The sequence below is a fragment of the Amblyomma americanum genome, chromosome 7 (assembly GCF_052857255.1).
Source record: "Amblyomma americanum isolate KBUSLIRL-KWMA chromosome 7, ASM5285725v1, whole genome shotgun sequence".
In the NCBI taxonomy this organism is placed as follows: Eukaryota; Metazoa; Arthropoda; class Arachnida; order Ixodida; family Ixodidae; genus Amblyomma; species Amblyomma americanum.
Window position 1 is genome coordinate 29,683,368 of NC_135503.1, and position 15,446 is coordinate 29,698,813.

At 47.7% G+C, this 15,446-nt stretch overlaps 1 protein-coding gene across 1 annotated transcript in view; it reads right to left on the reverse strand.

Moving 5' to 3' along the window:
* Positions 1–6,328: 6,328 nt before the first annotated feature.
* The window catches only part of LOC144097036 (uncharacterized), a 28,748-nt gene continuing 19,630 nt past the window's right edge, over positions 6,329–15,446 (reverse strand). The window contains exon 2 of the mRNA XM_077629826.1: positions 6,329–9,917. Coding sequence (XP_077485952.1) covers positions 8,615–9,877 — 1,263 coding nt within the window. The 5' untranslated portion in view covers positions 9,878–9,917 and the 3' untranslated portion in view covers positions 6,329–8,614. The remainder of the gene's footprint in view (positions 9,918–15,446) is intronic.

Here is a 15,446-nt window from a genome sequence, read left to right on the forward strand (position 1 = left end):
TTGCATTCGCTACATAGCCTTACATTGTCCTCTAAGACAATTATCTTTTAAACTTTAGTACCACGTGACCTTTCCCTGGTTACACCGTCTCCTGGTCATTTCATGTCAAAGTTGAAGGCGCAAAGGTTGAGGATTCAGAGATCCATCGGCTTTTTCAGGTATGCTAGTGAAGTATTGTAAGTAGTGCTTTCGCACTAAAAAGTCACAAACGTTTACGCAAATGGCTGAACATGGCTTGTTCTAATGAAAAGCCATATGCGGCAGACTTGCCCATGTTGTTCACGTCACCGTGTTGAATGTTCAGTGGTTTTCGTGTATAGGAACACGGTGAGGTGCTGTATAGCGCGTCAGCTATATAAGACACGTTTCTCGCTGTACTCTGCTGCTGCTGTTACTATATGAAAACAAGAATTAAGTGCATGGACGTGTCGACTGGCTCCGGCCGGGCCGCTATATCACTGTCGCGTGCAGACAGAAGGGAGTTGAAAGAGATGCTGTAGTGTCGTAGCGGAAGGCTTCGGATGAATTTCGCTCCCCTGAGGTCGTTTAAGGTATGCTGACATCGCACTGCATACGGGGTGATTTTGCATTTCGCCTTGATCGGAATGCGCGCCCTGCCCAGAAAGAGATGACCATGCTGTGGTCACACTGTTAATAGTAATCAGCAAGTTTGCGAGGCCACGGCCATTAAGCATTTGCAGAGAGAGAGAGAGTGGTATAATTATGGAAAGGATAAACGAAACCATTCGCAGAGCTGCAAAAAAGAAGGCAGCCTACCGCTAGAAGCTGCGGATGGCAAAACTTCTGCGCACCGAAGTGCTACGTGAGTAAAACTAGCGCGATATGATTTAAAACAACACTTTGCTGGACGAGTTGGTCATTGCCTTCACGCATTGAGGCGTATGCCCATAGGCCACACGCAACAAGCTGTGTTGGTTTTAGCTGAAAAAAAAAAAAAGTTTTGAGAAGCCATCACCAGGTAGCACGTGAGCTTGCCTAGACGTTTTCCACAAGAAAGGGGATGATTGTCTGGGAGACCCATCAATCAACCTGCATCAGAATAGAGAGATCATGAGACAAGACAGATCGTGGAGGCAAGGCAGATAAAAAAACTAGAAAGTAAATGTTTGAGCTTGCCTTCATTATTGCTATCAAAGAAGGAGTTGTTTTTTCTTGATGACGCGAAGAAAAGTTAGAATATGGGGCGCAAATGAATTGCAGTGTGATAGGCTGCGGGTGATCTTGATGCGTGCACTCTGTATAAAAAGATGTGCATGCATTGAATAAACATTCCGTTGAAAGTTAGCGCATGTGGTGTCTCCGTGTCGTCCGTGTTCCCCAGCGCTGCAGTCTTCACAATGAACAACCAACTTGCCTAATCAGCTACCCTCATCATTATATCAGAAAGAAAGCAGGTTACTGGACGGCACATAGTTCATAACATGGAAATTTGAGGGTGTAAAAAAATTTATTTCGAAAAAAAAATTAAATCGCGAGTCCGGGCTTTCTGTGTGCCCTTCACGTCCTTGTTTGGTTTGGTTTATGGATGCTTAACGTCCCAAAGCGACTCAGGCTATGAGGGACGCCATAGTGAAGGGCTCCGGAGATTTCGAACACCTGGGGTTCTTTTACGTGCACTGACATCGCACAGCACACGGGCCTCTAGAATTTCGCCTCCATAGAAATTCGACCGCCGTGGCCGGGATCGAACCTACATCTTCCGGGCCGCCAGCCGAGCGCCATAACCACTCAGCCACCGCGGCGGCTCGCATCCTTGTTTGTACTTGCGCAGTATACCTACATGATAGCGCGGGGATATGAACTTCAAGGAGGTTCCCCGAGAGGAAAAGGTTCCTCAAAATGTTGGAGGCTTAATTTAGCAGTCATGGGCATAAAACAATGGTAATTTGTTGCGCACATATTAACAAAAGCGCGGAGTGGTCTTCAAATGAACGGACGGCAAACGTTGTTCGGCATATTTTTTTTTCCCAACGTGTGTTTCTGTGTTGATGAAAAAGGAGTACAGGTGCGCGCGCATGTCGTTGGGTAAAAAACTTGTTGACGGCTCGCGCCGGAAGAAGCACCTGACATCACAAGGGATGCGATAAAACAACAGTGAGCTACAGAATGGAGCAGCTGCGACACTCCTCCAACAGAAACGCCATATAGAGGCACGTGGCATGTTTTATCAGGACTTTAGCCTTTCAATGTTTCGATAGTTCTAAAACGTGCGCCTTTGCCTTCCGGCAGCGTCATCTGGCTTGGCAACGTTCCAACATTAAATGCTCATGCGGGGTGCAGGGACTTCTAGGTTCAGGCTGTCGACGGCGTATCCCCTTACAAAAATTTCTTTATGCAGTGTAATAACTTTCCACGGGCTTTTGTCAATAAAATTTATAGAGTTTCTATCGACAAATCTATAGATTATACAGTCTGTAGCCCATACAAATCCTACAGTCTATAGACAATCTAACAGGTGTTTCAGGAAAAACTAAGGGATTTTCAAAAATAGGCTTCTTGAGGTAAAAATATGGCTTTTGCGCAGGAGTATTACCAGTGCTGGCGGACACCAGAAAACCGGTGACTTGTCTTGGCTAGTAAGCTGGTTAACTAGTTTCTAGTAATTAACTTTTTAACTAATAGAGTTCGGTTCCTGTTTGCAATTAGAGAATTGCGGTTTGTAAACGTGATTGCCCTCCACCTTGTGACTCGACAAAATTTGGCTAATTCGACTAGTTACATGCACTGGAGGGGTTGCTGAGCCACCGCGGCGGGTATTTCAAAAACCAATTTTCAATTTTCTTGACTGGGGCATCGGTTGGCTGCCCTACGCTGAAGGTGGGGGAGGAAAGAGGAACAAGCTGATAGAATAAGACTGCGAGATAGAACATAGGTATTTGATGGAGGCGGCAGAGCGCGGCACCATGATACACGAGTGTGCCATGACACGTGAACCAAAGATAATAATAATAATAATAATAATAATAATAATAATAATAATAATAATAATAATAATAATAATAATAATAATAATAATAATAATAATAATAATAATAATAATTGGTATTGGGGGAAATGAAATGGCACAGTATCTGTCTCATATATCGTTGGACACCTGAACCGCACCGTAAGGGAAGGGACAAAGGAGGGAGTGAAAGAAGAAAGGAAGAAAGAGGTGCCGTAGTGGAGGGCTCCGGAATAATTTCATTGCACGAAAGAGAATCTGACGGTGAGAGAACACAAGAAAAGCTCGCCAGTTCATGAGCGCTTGCTTGTGCACATGCAGGTAAATTGACAAAAACTCACCGAGTGAAAGGGAAGCAGCGAATTGTGCGCAGAAAGGGAGTGCAGCGCCGAGATCTTTGCTTTCATGTGGTGGTCAGAATGTGCATGTCCGTACTCACATAAAAAAAAAGAAAGTAAAAACTTGTCCCCGCCACCGGGCCTATAAACCAATTTGCATTCTCCATGCTCGCGCCACCAGCTGCGCCCATTTCCTCCAGGTTTTTCGCAGAGGGCTCTGAACCCACACGTCCGTGCTCTGTTACAGACTGTCAGCGTCAAAGGAAACGGAAACAATGCACTTGCAACGGAAACAGCAAAACGAGAAGAGTTTATCGCAAGGAAACTGAATACTATTACTCTTGAGTTACACGTCAATAGCCCGGATACCTCTATATAGAAGTGTTGACAGACACGGGCTTCATTTTTTTTTAGAAGCGAATATTTTTATGTTCATGTTTCGCTTAACTTATTTGCGTTTTATCTGACGCTGATGTTACATCTTGTACTTATGCTGCAGCGGAGAGGAGGGAAAAGGGTGAAGGGCAGCCTGTCCTCCCCTTCCCGAACAACTCATCGTCATCATCATCATCATCATCGTCATTCTGACTGCGCCCACTGCAAGGCAAAGGCCTCTCACATGTCTCTCCAATTAACCCTCTCCTTTGCCAGCTGCGGTCACTGTATCCCTGCAAAATCCTTAATCTCCTCCGCCCACCTAACTTTGTGCCAACCCTGCTACGCTTGCCTTCCCTTGGAATCCAGTCCGTTACCAATTCTACTTACGAACCGCACAATTCTACTTCGCTCTAACACAATCTCACCTTCATTACTCTTTGCTGATATGAAGCGTTACAACAGTCACGAATTTAAATCTTTTTTTTTTCGCTGAAAAAGAAAGCCATTAGAGCAACTGCTAACATTGGTTACTCAGAAAGCAAAGGACAGTGCTGGACCGATTTTATCCCGTTCGTATAAAGACTCCACAAAATTCATACAACCTTGGACACATTGCAATGAAAGTACTAAAATTAAGGCCAAATTATGGCTTAAAAACCCTTACGCACCAGATGGTTTCCTTTTTTTAATGACAGTAATGACATTCAACATCTCATCTATATGTGTAAAACTCGATAAATGTACAAGAGGAAAGTCTCACAAGTGTTCACTGCATGACTGGGCTTTTCCTTTGGTATTCCGTGTTGTCTGACGTAAATAATTTAGGAAGTGAACATGTACTATGTCAGTAAGGCAGTGTATGTTTCGTTTATGGCCGCCTTGTGCATCTACAGCGTCTTTTATTTTTGCAAAGTTTCAAATATTGTTTCCTAACCTCTGCTATGAAGTTCTTCGTTTTTATTTCTTATATTTATCGAAGTAAAACTTCTTTTTGAGCTAAGTTGGTGCATTTTGAACCAAGGAAAATGAGCAGCGCATAAGCATGCAACCACACAAGAAGAAAGGACAAGACAAGCGCTGTGGTCGGCAGTGGTCGGTGGTCGGCAGGCGGTGGTCGGCACCGCTTGTGTCTTGTCCTTTCTTCTTGTGTGGTTGCATGCTTTTGCGCTGCTCCTTTTCCTTGATTATACTTATCTATGTTAGTCTTGTTACCTGCGGTATGCAGTGTTTTCGCATACGTTTTCTTTTTTTCTGCATGCAAGACATTCGTATAACAGGTATTTTTGCGTTCTTTTAACGCATTCTTTTTGTGATCATGAATTCATATTTTATGTTATTATACCAACAAGTGTTGACGCATATGTTACGCTGCTTGTAATTTTTCTTTCTGCAACCTGCCGAATGCATCATGACTACGACGGGGAGGAAGGCCCTTGTCGGGCACTGTGTCTTTTGGCCTCCTTCCTGGATGGTACGCACTTCGAATAGTCTTATTCTATTCTAAAAACAAATAAAATAATCAAAATACAAATTCATAGGCTTACCTTATTGTTCAACGAGGGAGCCCGTAATAAAGGCCTCTTCATCAAGATTCGCCTACCCTGCCAGAGTTTGAAGGAAACGCTCACGAATTTTTTTTACGGAGCACAGCAAAAACACAGAGGGCCTGTGGCAAAGCTACTAGCTTCCCTTTTACTATTTTTTCGGCTGCGTGCCTTGTCACACCCGTTCGTCGGCGATAACGCCGAACCGTTTCCAAAATGTCACATTTTTGTTTGGGTACATCAATAATGCAGGAAATAACATTGCTCCCCATTTTTTAATCTCAAAATTCAAGAAATGTACTGTTCTCACGGGGGTTCTCACAGAGTTGCACAAAATCCATAGGATACCTTGATAGCGCTGCCGTCCGGCGTGGAGACATGTCCTCCATGTTCGGGCAGGGACTCGTTTTTCTGTCAGTGCGTTATCTTATCATTCCTCCAAGGAAGCATCTTCGGCTCGATGGGGCCTTGAGACATTCAGTATTGCTGCCAGTAACGAAGTCTTGCTTCAGGCAGAACTTATATGCTTTATGTCGATGGCGGTGGTCTGCAAAATAGTTGTGACTGAAAGTGGCTTCTCCCAGTCCAGCAGGGTGGGTGACCCCTCTGTGGCGGCGACGCTGGCGTCAACAGGCAAAGACCACCGCAAGGCGTCACTTGCGTCCGCCAGCGGCCAGATTTAAATTGGCGGGTATTATTGTATTTATATATGCCTGATATAGCGGAAATAAGAAGGCAAGCATACGCTCATGCTAAAAGACAGCACGCTTCCTTGCCCCTCGAAAAGGGCATTTGGACTTCCCAAATTCCTTTCTGAGTTTTGCGCAGCTGTAGCATAAGGTCACCAACCAAAAAAAAAACGTTCTTGCTGCTTTTGATGTCACGCTGAAAAAAAAATAAAACTGACCTAATGCGACATCAACATAGAAACGAACTTTTTTTTCTTACCTTGTATCATTCCAGTGGCATATTCTCCGAATTATGTGACCACAAATTATTCAGAAGATTGTGTTTCTATTGCAGTCCACCCTGAATACTCCCCAACAAGTCAGTCTTAATTGACTGACTTCGCGTTGTGAATGAAAGGAGCCGAAATTTGCGTTCATCATCGGTATGTTTTTATTTCAATAAATAACATGCATATTCTACGCTGCTCTCACAATTCATTTCTTCTATACAGGACTATGTACAATATGTAAGCGACTGCTGTTATTGCAGACGTGCTATTGCATTTAGATTCTACGACACAAGCCTGCAGATGCAACGAGGAGACATGCGGTGCCAACGCCAGCACTATAGACTTCTTACTCTTTACCACAGGCACATAAAGAGCATTTTGTAGCTGTGCTCATTCGGAGCGTTGCTGTTGTAGCGCGCACGGTGAAAAGCACTAGCCTTAAAACTACGGCCTTCCGATTGCTCTGTGGTCACCTACGCCATATCCTCGTCTAAACTCTGTTCTACACGAGGCTCACCTCATTCGAACGAGCCGAGCCTAAAGGGCAAGCTTTTTGTGAGGTTGCCGCATTTTAATGAAACCTTGATCGCAGGTCTTTGTATACCAGTCCTGATTAATTTCGCCACATTCAGCAGCTGTGTCGTGTTTTAATCCGGCTGAAATCAAGTTCGCCACTTTAGCGGCTTTGTGGTGTAACAGCACTAGGTTTGTGACGTCACAAACATCACCGGCACATTGATATCCGCTCCCCACTTGCTGAACGTAATTTTTTACCCTTGTATTTGGTCACTTAAGCCATGTTGTGAATGTCGTCATCGTCTACAGTCTACAATTCAGCTTGGTTTTATGATTTACGGGGGTTTAACGTTGAAAAGCGACCCAGGCTATGAGGGACGCTGTATTGAAGGGCTCCGGAAATTTCCACCACCTGGGGTTCTTTAACGTGCACTGACATCGCACAGTACACGGGCCTCGGCTATTCAACGAGCGTACGAGAGCTTTTACAATAATGTTTGGGAACTTATCGCTTTATCGCTACGTCAGAAATGCTACTGACGAAACACCGTCTCGGGCCACGCAGAATTGATTTGAGGAAGAAGATGTGGCGACCCCGAAAGCTTCATGCTGCGCCTGGGGGCGGTCCACACCCACCGGATGTGGAAGAATGGATTTTTGGGCCGCACTACCGGACGTTACTGGACTTTTTTAGAGAGTCCAGTGTGTATCGATATTTGTAAATAATACTTTGTGCAATCTGTCACAATGTCACAAAAAAAAGACGCTGTGCGCGCCTTCGCCTACTTCATCGCTTCATCGTACACAGCGCTGACGAGCCACTGCAGATCTTTGTTGCTACCTATCTTCGGCACGACAATGACAAAAGTGCTGGGTCAAAAAGCACTATTCGCAAAGAATTAAAAAATAATAGTCTTCTGTGGCGAGCAGTAGACCCCCAGCACCGATAAGACGTGCGCATATTCGTATCTTAATCAAATGAGACTCTGAGTCAAAGTAAACGATGAAAAAAGGCCTTCATAATGACCTTGAAGATGAATTTTGTCGAAGTAAGCTGGAGAACACTGAGTACAGCGTGCCGTTGGATTGAAGGGTATTAGCCGCCGCCTGTGGGTATAAAAAAAAAATTAAGGAAAGATAGCGGCACATTCAACAGTAACATCAGCTGGTTCGGCCGGCACCCGCTTATTTCTCGCTATGGGCGTCACTACTGCAACTCCTGTGTTGTAGGCATCTCCTTGTTTTACTAAGTATTGCTACTGGATCCAAATGTTCTGTCTGTTCTGTAACTGTTCGACCTTTGTGTCATTGCGTTATCGTATTTTTCCAGCACTGACAATGAACCTACAACAGCACCAGAAAAGTCACCTAAGAAATTGTCCTCACTTGGTAAAACTCACCCCACAAGAGCCAGGAACAGGCTACACGCTCGAATCATTCGGTGACATCTGTCCGAAAACGTAATTTCGCTACGAACGCAACACGACTCTCTGCTGAAGAAACAGGCTTCACAGTAGCGGAACTCCTCTAGGAAATCTTGAAGATGCGACACTGTGAAGTTGAACATTAAAAGAGTTGCCTGCTGGGCTAGTTGGATGGCGGACATAATAAAAGGATTCTAGCGCTAAGATATAACACACAGAAACAAAAAGAAGACAGAGCTGTCTTCTTGTGTGTTGTACGACTTGGCGCTAGGATCCTTTTATTATGAAGTGAAACACAAAACCTAGGTAGGGCAGAGTTGATTTGTCCAAGCTCATTTTCGTCAGTGCGGGAGCTGCAAATGCGGATGGCATCGAAACTGAGTCCTTCACCTATTCACGTGACGTGAGCTGGCACGGCCGGAATAAGCAGCACTGCAACACTGGTCCGGACACAACGGCTCGCCAGAGGCCTAAGACCATAGGGTTGCCGGTCAGAGCAACGTGGGCATCATGGCACGGTCGACGAGGATCCCAGAGGCGGCAGCCACGAACGGCGCCGCCGCAGCCTGGTGCAGCTGTTGCAGCCTGGCCGCCGCCGCCTCTGCGGGCGACGGGCGGCGCGACGGAGTCGTGCAGGACGCGACGACGCTCTCGTGAAGCTTGCGCGAGTGCTTCTTGAGGTCAAAGTTCCTGCAGAACCCCTTGCCGCACACCTTGCACGTGTAGGGCTTCTTGTCGTTGTGCGTGTGCATGTGGAAGGTGAGGTTGTACACCTGGTGGAAGGCCTTGTTGCACACGCTGCACTTGTACGCCTTCTCGCCCGTGTGCGTAAGCCGGTGGTTCTTGTAGTTGCCCTTCTGGTGGAAGCCCTTGCCGCAGTACTCGCACACCCACGGCTTGAAGCCCGCGTGTATGCGCACGTGCGTGTTCAGCGTCGAGCTGCGGTTGAACGCCTTGCCGCACGTGGCGCATTTGTGCGGCTTCTCCTGCGTGTGGATGATCTTGTGGCGGCAAAGGGTGCTCGCCTGCCGGAAGCCCTTGCCGCACACCTTGCACACGAACGGCCGGGCGCCCGTGTGCACGGGCATGTGCCGCGTCAGGTTGTAGTGGGCGTTGAACACCTTGCCGCACTCGGGACACGTGAACGTCTTCTGCTTGCCGCTTCCGCTGCTGGCGCCACCTACTCCACCACCGGCCTTGTCCGATGCTTGCAGCCTGGTCTGCTTCAGGGCATCGCACGCCGCAGTGGCCAAGCGCGGTTGGGGACGTACCAACCTCGCAGTATGCTGCTCTCCAGGCGTCGCGGTGGTTGCGAGGCCGGATGAAGGTAGAGAGGACAGGCCATCAGAGGCCTGCTGCAGCCAAGGGTAGACGAGCCCGCTGCCCTGATGAAGCCTGGCCAGCTGGCTCAGAGCTGTGGTGGCAATCCCGAGAGCCAAGGACGAATCTTGCCGGTCGACAGCGGGGTTGTGCGCTCCGTACGGTACCGTTGGCCTTATCCAGGACGCTCCAGATGCCTGCAGTTTGCGGCGCCAGTCGTTGAGCATTGCAGTAAGTGAGCACGCTGCGGATGATGTGCTGTTTCTGTGGGCTTTGTCCGGAGCCATGATGCGGGCAATGGAGAAGCCCAAGGCGCTGCCGGCTTTCTTGGCCGACGGCTCGGCCATGGTGCTGCCGGCGTCCTCGTCATCGTCCTCTTCGACGTCCAGGTCCGAGTCGGAGGCCACGTGGCTCGTTGGCAAAGGTTCCTCCATGGCTGTATGGTGCCAGCTGTTACGCCTTGCATCTGGCCATCTGCAAAAATGCGCACAAAAAATGAATAGATTGACACCTCTGTCGCATATATGAATGAGGAAGCTGATTCACCAACACGATATCGCTGTTCAAGACACTAATCGAGCGTGCAAACAGAAGAGAACCGACACACTTTACCAGTTCGGAAATCGACGGGAAATGTGCTAGTCATTTGGGTGTAATATTTAGCGGGTGCCGAGACTTGCTTCCCGGGTCAAATGGCGGACTGCGATCAATTCGCGCGGCATAGGTGTTCCGTTCCTGAAATGTTCAGTACAGACTCAGCGTTCGCCATATTAAAATCTTTTGACTGACGCGCATGCTCCCATACAATTACTGGTCATTTCTCGGGAAAAATGTGAACGGGAATTAAGTCACATAGAAGGACTGCATAACTAGCAAAATCCTGGCGTTTTGATATGACAGGACAGCTTATGGAGGTGTTGCGCATGGCTTTACGCTTTGCTATAACAAAAACTGAGTAACGGAAGGTACTAAAATGTTCGTTGTTGCGACTCAAGGAAGAATGAAAAGCAAAGTGCACGGGCCTGCCCACTGGCTCGAGCTGAGACACAATCGCTGCCACGTGCAGACAGTAGGAGAGTTGAAAGCGATGCGAGAGAAAAGATTGTAAGACGAGACGCGCGTCGCAACAACCGCGACATCTGAAGCGACAACGACGGTTTAGCAACAGACACCCCCGGTGACAAGGAGCCCTCTCCACATGTGCGAGAGCCCCGAGATCCCAGCCCCGTAAGGCCAGGAAAAAGTGTTCGTGCTGCAAGCCGCGTTTTATGTTCTAAGGTGCATTACGAAAGCCTCGCAAACGCATATCCGTGTAAATTGGTAAGGTGAACGTTTGGTTTGGTTGGCGTTACACCAAGTGATTTTTTTTAACCATTACAGATTTTTATTTTATATACTGTGAGAGATACCTTGGTGCGGTATGGGCAGGTGGACTGTAAAGCAAGGCGGATATTATGTGCGTGATATATCTCCAATATTAAATCATTAACTAAAATTAACAAACGAACTTTTGATTTTTTTTATTCTAAGCAGCAATATTATTTTGTGAATTTAAGGTAATTGACTTTAAAGGTGATCCCAGCTTTGAATTTAAAAAAAAAACTGCAATGCAATTCGAAATGTCGAACGGCAAAAAAAAAAAAATTTCAACGCTCGTTGAGCTGGCTTTCCCGTGTTGCACCTCTAAAAAAATTGTGTCGCGCGCATTTTTAATGTGACAGATAGAGACGCCGATTGTGTATTTTGTGACATAGAAGCAGGTAACGTGATTTCAGTGGTGATATTACGCGTAGCGACGCCATTTTATAAATATGCAACGCGGGAAAGCCATCTCAACGAGCTTTCAAGTGCGTTAATTTGAAGTTCCACATTTCGAACCACATTGCCTACAAAGAAAATTAAAAACGGGGCTGAAATTCGTTGTTTACGGCCAAGTCGTGCTGCAGTTAAACAGGGTTTTGCCCAGGTAACCATTCCAGAACTGCGTATACTTCAGGAAGAAATAAACTGAATCGCATTGAAGGGACATGAACGGAAAGAAGCTGTCAGACTACCACACCCGAGTACTTTTGAAAAGCACTTAAAATTTATGCAAATTAAAAGCGAACTTCAATCAAAAAATTACCGGAGGAAATTAAGGAACTTATGTGCGATCGAGTAATGCGTAAACACTTCAATTGTATTCTTATTCCATTCTAATTATACTCTCATTCTATTCGTTTGTAGTTGGTGCAGCTGTAAATACTAGTACTGACTACTGCTGGTTAACATTTCGTATTTTTCCTCCTTTGATGACGTTACACCGTTTCGACCAATCGCGAGTTTTGTAACGCTACCACTATTAGGACAATGCCTAGTTTTCGTGTCGATGAGCCCTCTAATGCTTTCGCATTAAAAGGAAGTAGCAACAGGAAGGCCAGCAGACCCGCCCGCAAGGTGGAGGCAGTCTTCTTCCACTGATCGCAAGCTCCGGACCTGCCGACTCAACTAAGGGCACCAGTCGAGACTAATGCCGAGAGGCAAAGTTACGCACCCGCACATGCTGCATTCAACTACGGCATTGCGTGGACGGGCAGTGCCATGGGGAGAGAGAGAGACGTCCGATAGCCTCCCCATTTGCATTGGAGATTAGCTTTTCCCCCGCGCTCCCCACTCCATTCCATCTGTTGCCCCTCGCGTCCCTCCGCTGTTGCCCGTTCGGCAATCGGTCTATTTGCTACGGTTCTCTCGGTGCGCTGGTTGACAGCACCGGTCCCCGAGTGGGTATCGTCCGGCCGGCCCCCGCTGGCAAACATTCAATGCCGATGTAACGCTGCGTACAAGCGTGCAAGTGGAGGGATGTTACAGCGTCCCCTGTCGCGCGCCCCGTCGCCTTTCGGGGGAAAAGAAAGAAAGAAAAAAAAGAGATGCGGGGAGGTTCGTCGAGGATTTTCATTAAAGCAATGCCGCTCGCTGGAAGAGTCACCAGAGGTTCCTCAGGCCTAAGGTGCCACGATGACGACACACATAGGCTCACACTCGCCTGGAGCGACCAAGAAAGAGCGTACAGGACTTTTGGAACCGGTTTCACTTTTCAGCGAACAGCCCCAGCTTTAATAATAATAATAATAATAATAATAATAATAATAATAATAATAATAATAATAATAATAATAATAATAATAATAATAATAATAATAATAATAATAATAATAATAATAATAATAATTGGTTTTGGGGGGAAAGGAAATGGCTCAGTATCTGTCTCATATATCGTTGGACACCTGAACCGCGCCGTAAGGGAAGGGATAAGGGAGGGAGTGAAAGACGAAAGGAAGAAAGGGGTAAGGGGTACCGTAGTGGAGGGCTCCGGAATAATTTGGACCCAGCTTTTCGAAACTGCGTTAGCACTAACACCACCAATATCAGAATTCACCGATGTTTGTCTGTCCGCAGCCTCTCTTCGTGACCTTGAGGTTACTTGGGATGAGCAACTTGGCTATAACAAGCCAAGCAACGCTAAACCAGCAGCAATTTTTTTTTTCACTTTCTGTACAGGCGTCACTCTCGCATACATTGTTTCGAGCCAAGTCGTGCAGCGCCAGCGAGCTAATAGTGCTTGCCTATGTTACAGAACAAAAACTAAAATAGAAAAACAAAGGAAATACGAACGGAGACTCCTCCTCCCGATCAAAGTCGTAATGTCTCGCATGTTTACAGCTCGCGCATACAGCGAACAACCAGTACATAAAGCGAAATGCACGCACACGGAGAAAGTCGAGCGATGTGAAGAAAAAAAACGAAAATAAATAAAATTGATGGCATCGCTTCATGACGGGGCATAAGTAGAACGAGCTGAACGCGCGAAGGGGAAGGGGGGGGGGGGTAGCGTTTGCTCTTGCTTGTTAGCGAAATAAGTACACGCGGCAGCCTAGCACACGCTCAAAGCTCATTTGCAAAGCAAATCCGAGCGCCGCTCGCGTCTGCAATGCAGCGAGGAGATCGAGCTTCGGGAGCACGCACACGCCCGCACGCACCACCTTCAGAGCGGCGTTCCCCTCAGTCCAGAAAAAGGAAGCCAGCGTCCGCTGCTGCTGCCGACGACGCCGCAATGCCTCATGCACGGCTAATAAAGACCCGCACAACGCGCCGCCGAGCTGTGGAGGCCGGGCGGCGTGCCTGCTTTTGCCGGGACCGCCGTCCGCAGTGGGAGTGCGACCGCAAATAATAAAGGCCCGAGCAGGCTAACCTTCCCCCCACCCTTCGCCTCCCTAACTTGCCCCGCTCTCTTCCAGTGCCCGGGTCCATTTTTACCGACAATTGGTTCCTGATCCGATTGTGTGGTGACCGGGGCGGCCGATCCAGTGTGGATTATCGGCTTTGTGCTTGTGTACATAGCGGGCCACCGGCCTTCTGTGCGCTGCCAAAGGAGAGGAGGTCGCGGGGGATATTCCGCTGAGGAGCGCGCTGCCGCCAGTGTGATACAGTTCTTCTTCTCCACCGGTTTGTGGTGCTTTCCGTTCGCAGCCCCCTCCTTCCGTCCATTACATCCCTTTACCTTCCTTATTTAACCCTCCCTCCCTACTTCTTTCCCTTATGCTAAACTTTGAATGAGTTCTCTTTCCTTCCTTACTTCTTTATTTTTTGGGGTTATGTACAGCCTGTCAGCGCATGCGCCTCCTTTTCCTCCCTTCTGCTACCACTTTCCCCATTTCCCTACTATGGCCTGTCCTCCCGTTTAGCATCCCCTTTGCGCCCAGCTGACAAAAACGGTCTGGCCTCCTTTCGGAAGCACCCATTCTTGTGTGCTGCGCGCTCTCTTTGCCTGCGCCGAGATTCTTCGCATACGTGCGTATTATTAGACGCAGCATGAAGCCTAAGAAAGAAAAAAAATCAAGAAGAAAGCGTATGTCCCGTGAAAGGCTGTGTATTGACTAGTAAGTGAGTGTATACCGGCGCGAGTGTATTTATATCTGGTTGTGCCGCTGCAAGCCAAGACGCAAAGCGCGCGCGCTTTTATCTCTTCACTGCCCGCGCCGAATCGTTTTGTTGGACCCGCTCCGGCTCCCTCTGTTGGCACTAATCCTTCGGTGACGTTCGATAATCTACGAACACATGACAACACCTCCTTCCTTTTCTTGCGGACATCACTGGCCACGAGAATAAGAAAGAAAAAGGGAGTGTGTCTGCTTTGCGGCGAAAGCACCGTCTCCCTCCACTCCTGCTCCCCCTAGGCCTAAGGAGCCGCTCTTGCCTTCCGATGCCCGTACGTGGCTCCCCCTGCTTTGTAGAATAACGTATGCCGCCAGGCCGCTCTGAAGAGGATTTGGCGCAGCTCCGTTGTTAGTCCAGGGGTGCACCGCTACCCTCACTCTATGTGTGTGGAGGAACTTCCTTCGCCGTTGCCTAGCATGGTATTCTCAAACATTGCCCTCTCCAGTAAGCGTTAGTATATCTTCTTTGTTGTCACTTATCCTTTCACTTTATTTAGCGTCTTCTTCCTTATACCTGATGGTATTCTTTTTATGTTGGGGAAGCTTGCTCCTGCGGTCTATGATCGGATTCCTCTCGCTAAATACGCGACTTGAACGTGTCTGTATGTATGCACAGTGTACGAAGAGGTTTAGAATCCTGTATGCACGCACGGCTTGTCATTGTGAGGCGTCTAAACGCACACCTCGGTCTCGAGTGCGTGCTTCGGCGGGACCGGTGGAACCCCGCGGGTTGCGAAGCGGGCTCTCTTTAGTCGTTCCTCCAGCACTGCACCCGAGATGTCTTTGGTCTGCCGCGTGCATGTCGTCCTGCAGGAATGCAACGCCAGGCACGCGCGGCTTGCCTCTCTCATACAGCACCCATTGTGAATAGGCGCGGGGATTTGATCCAGCTCACCCCTGCTGCTGATCCGGATTTGGATCGTCGTCCCTCTTTAAATAGAAGGCCGATTTTGGCGCGGATAAAGAGGGGATCAAGGGATATTTTCGTCACGTCCTATGTAAGCGTGACCGCGGGAAGAGGATTATATTT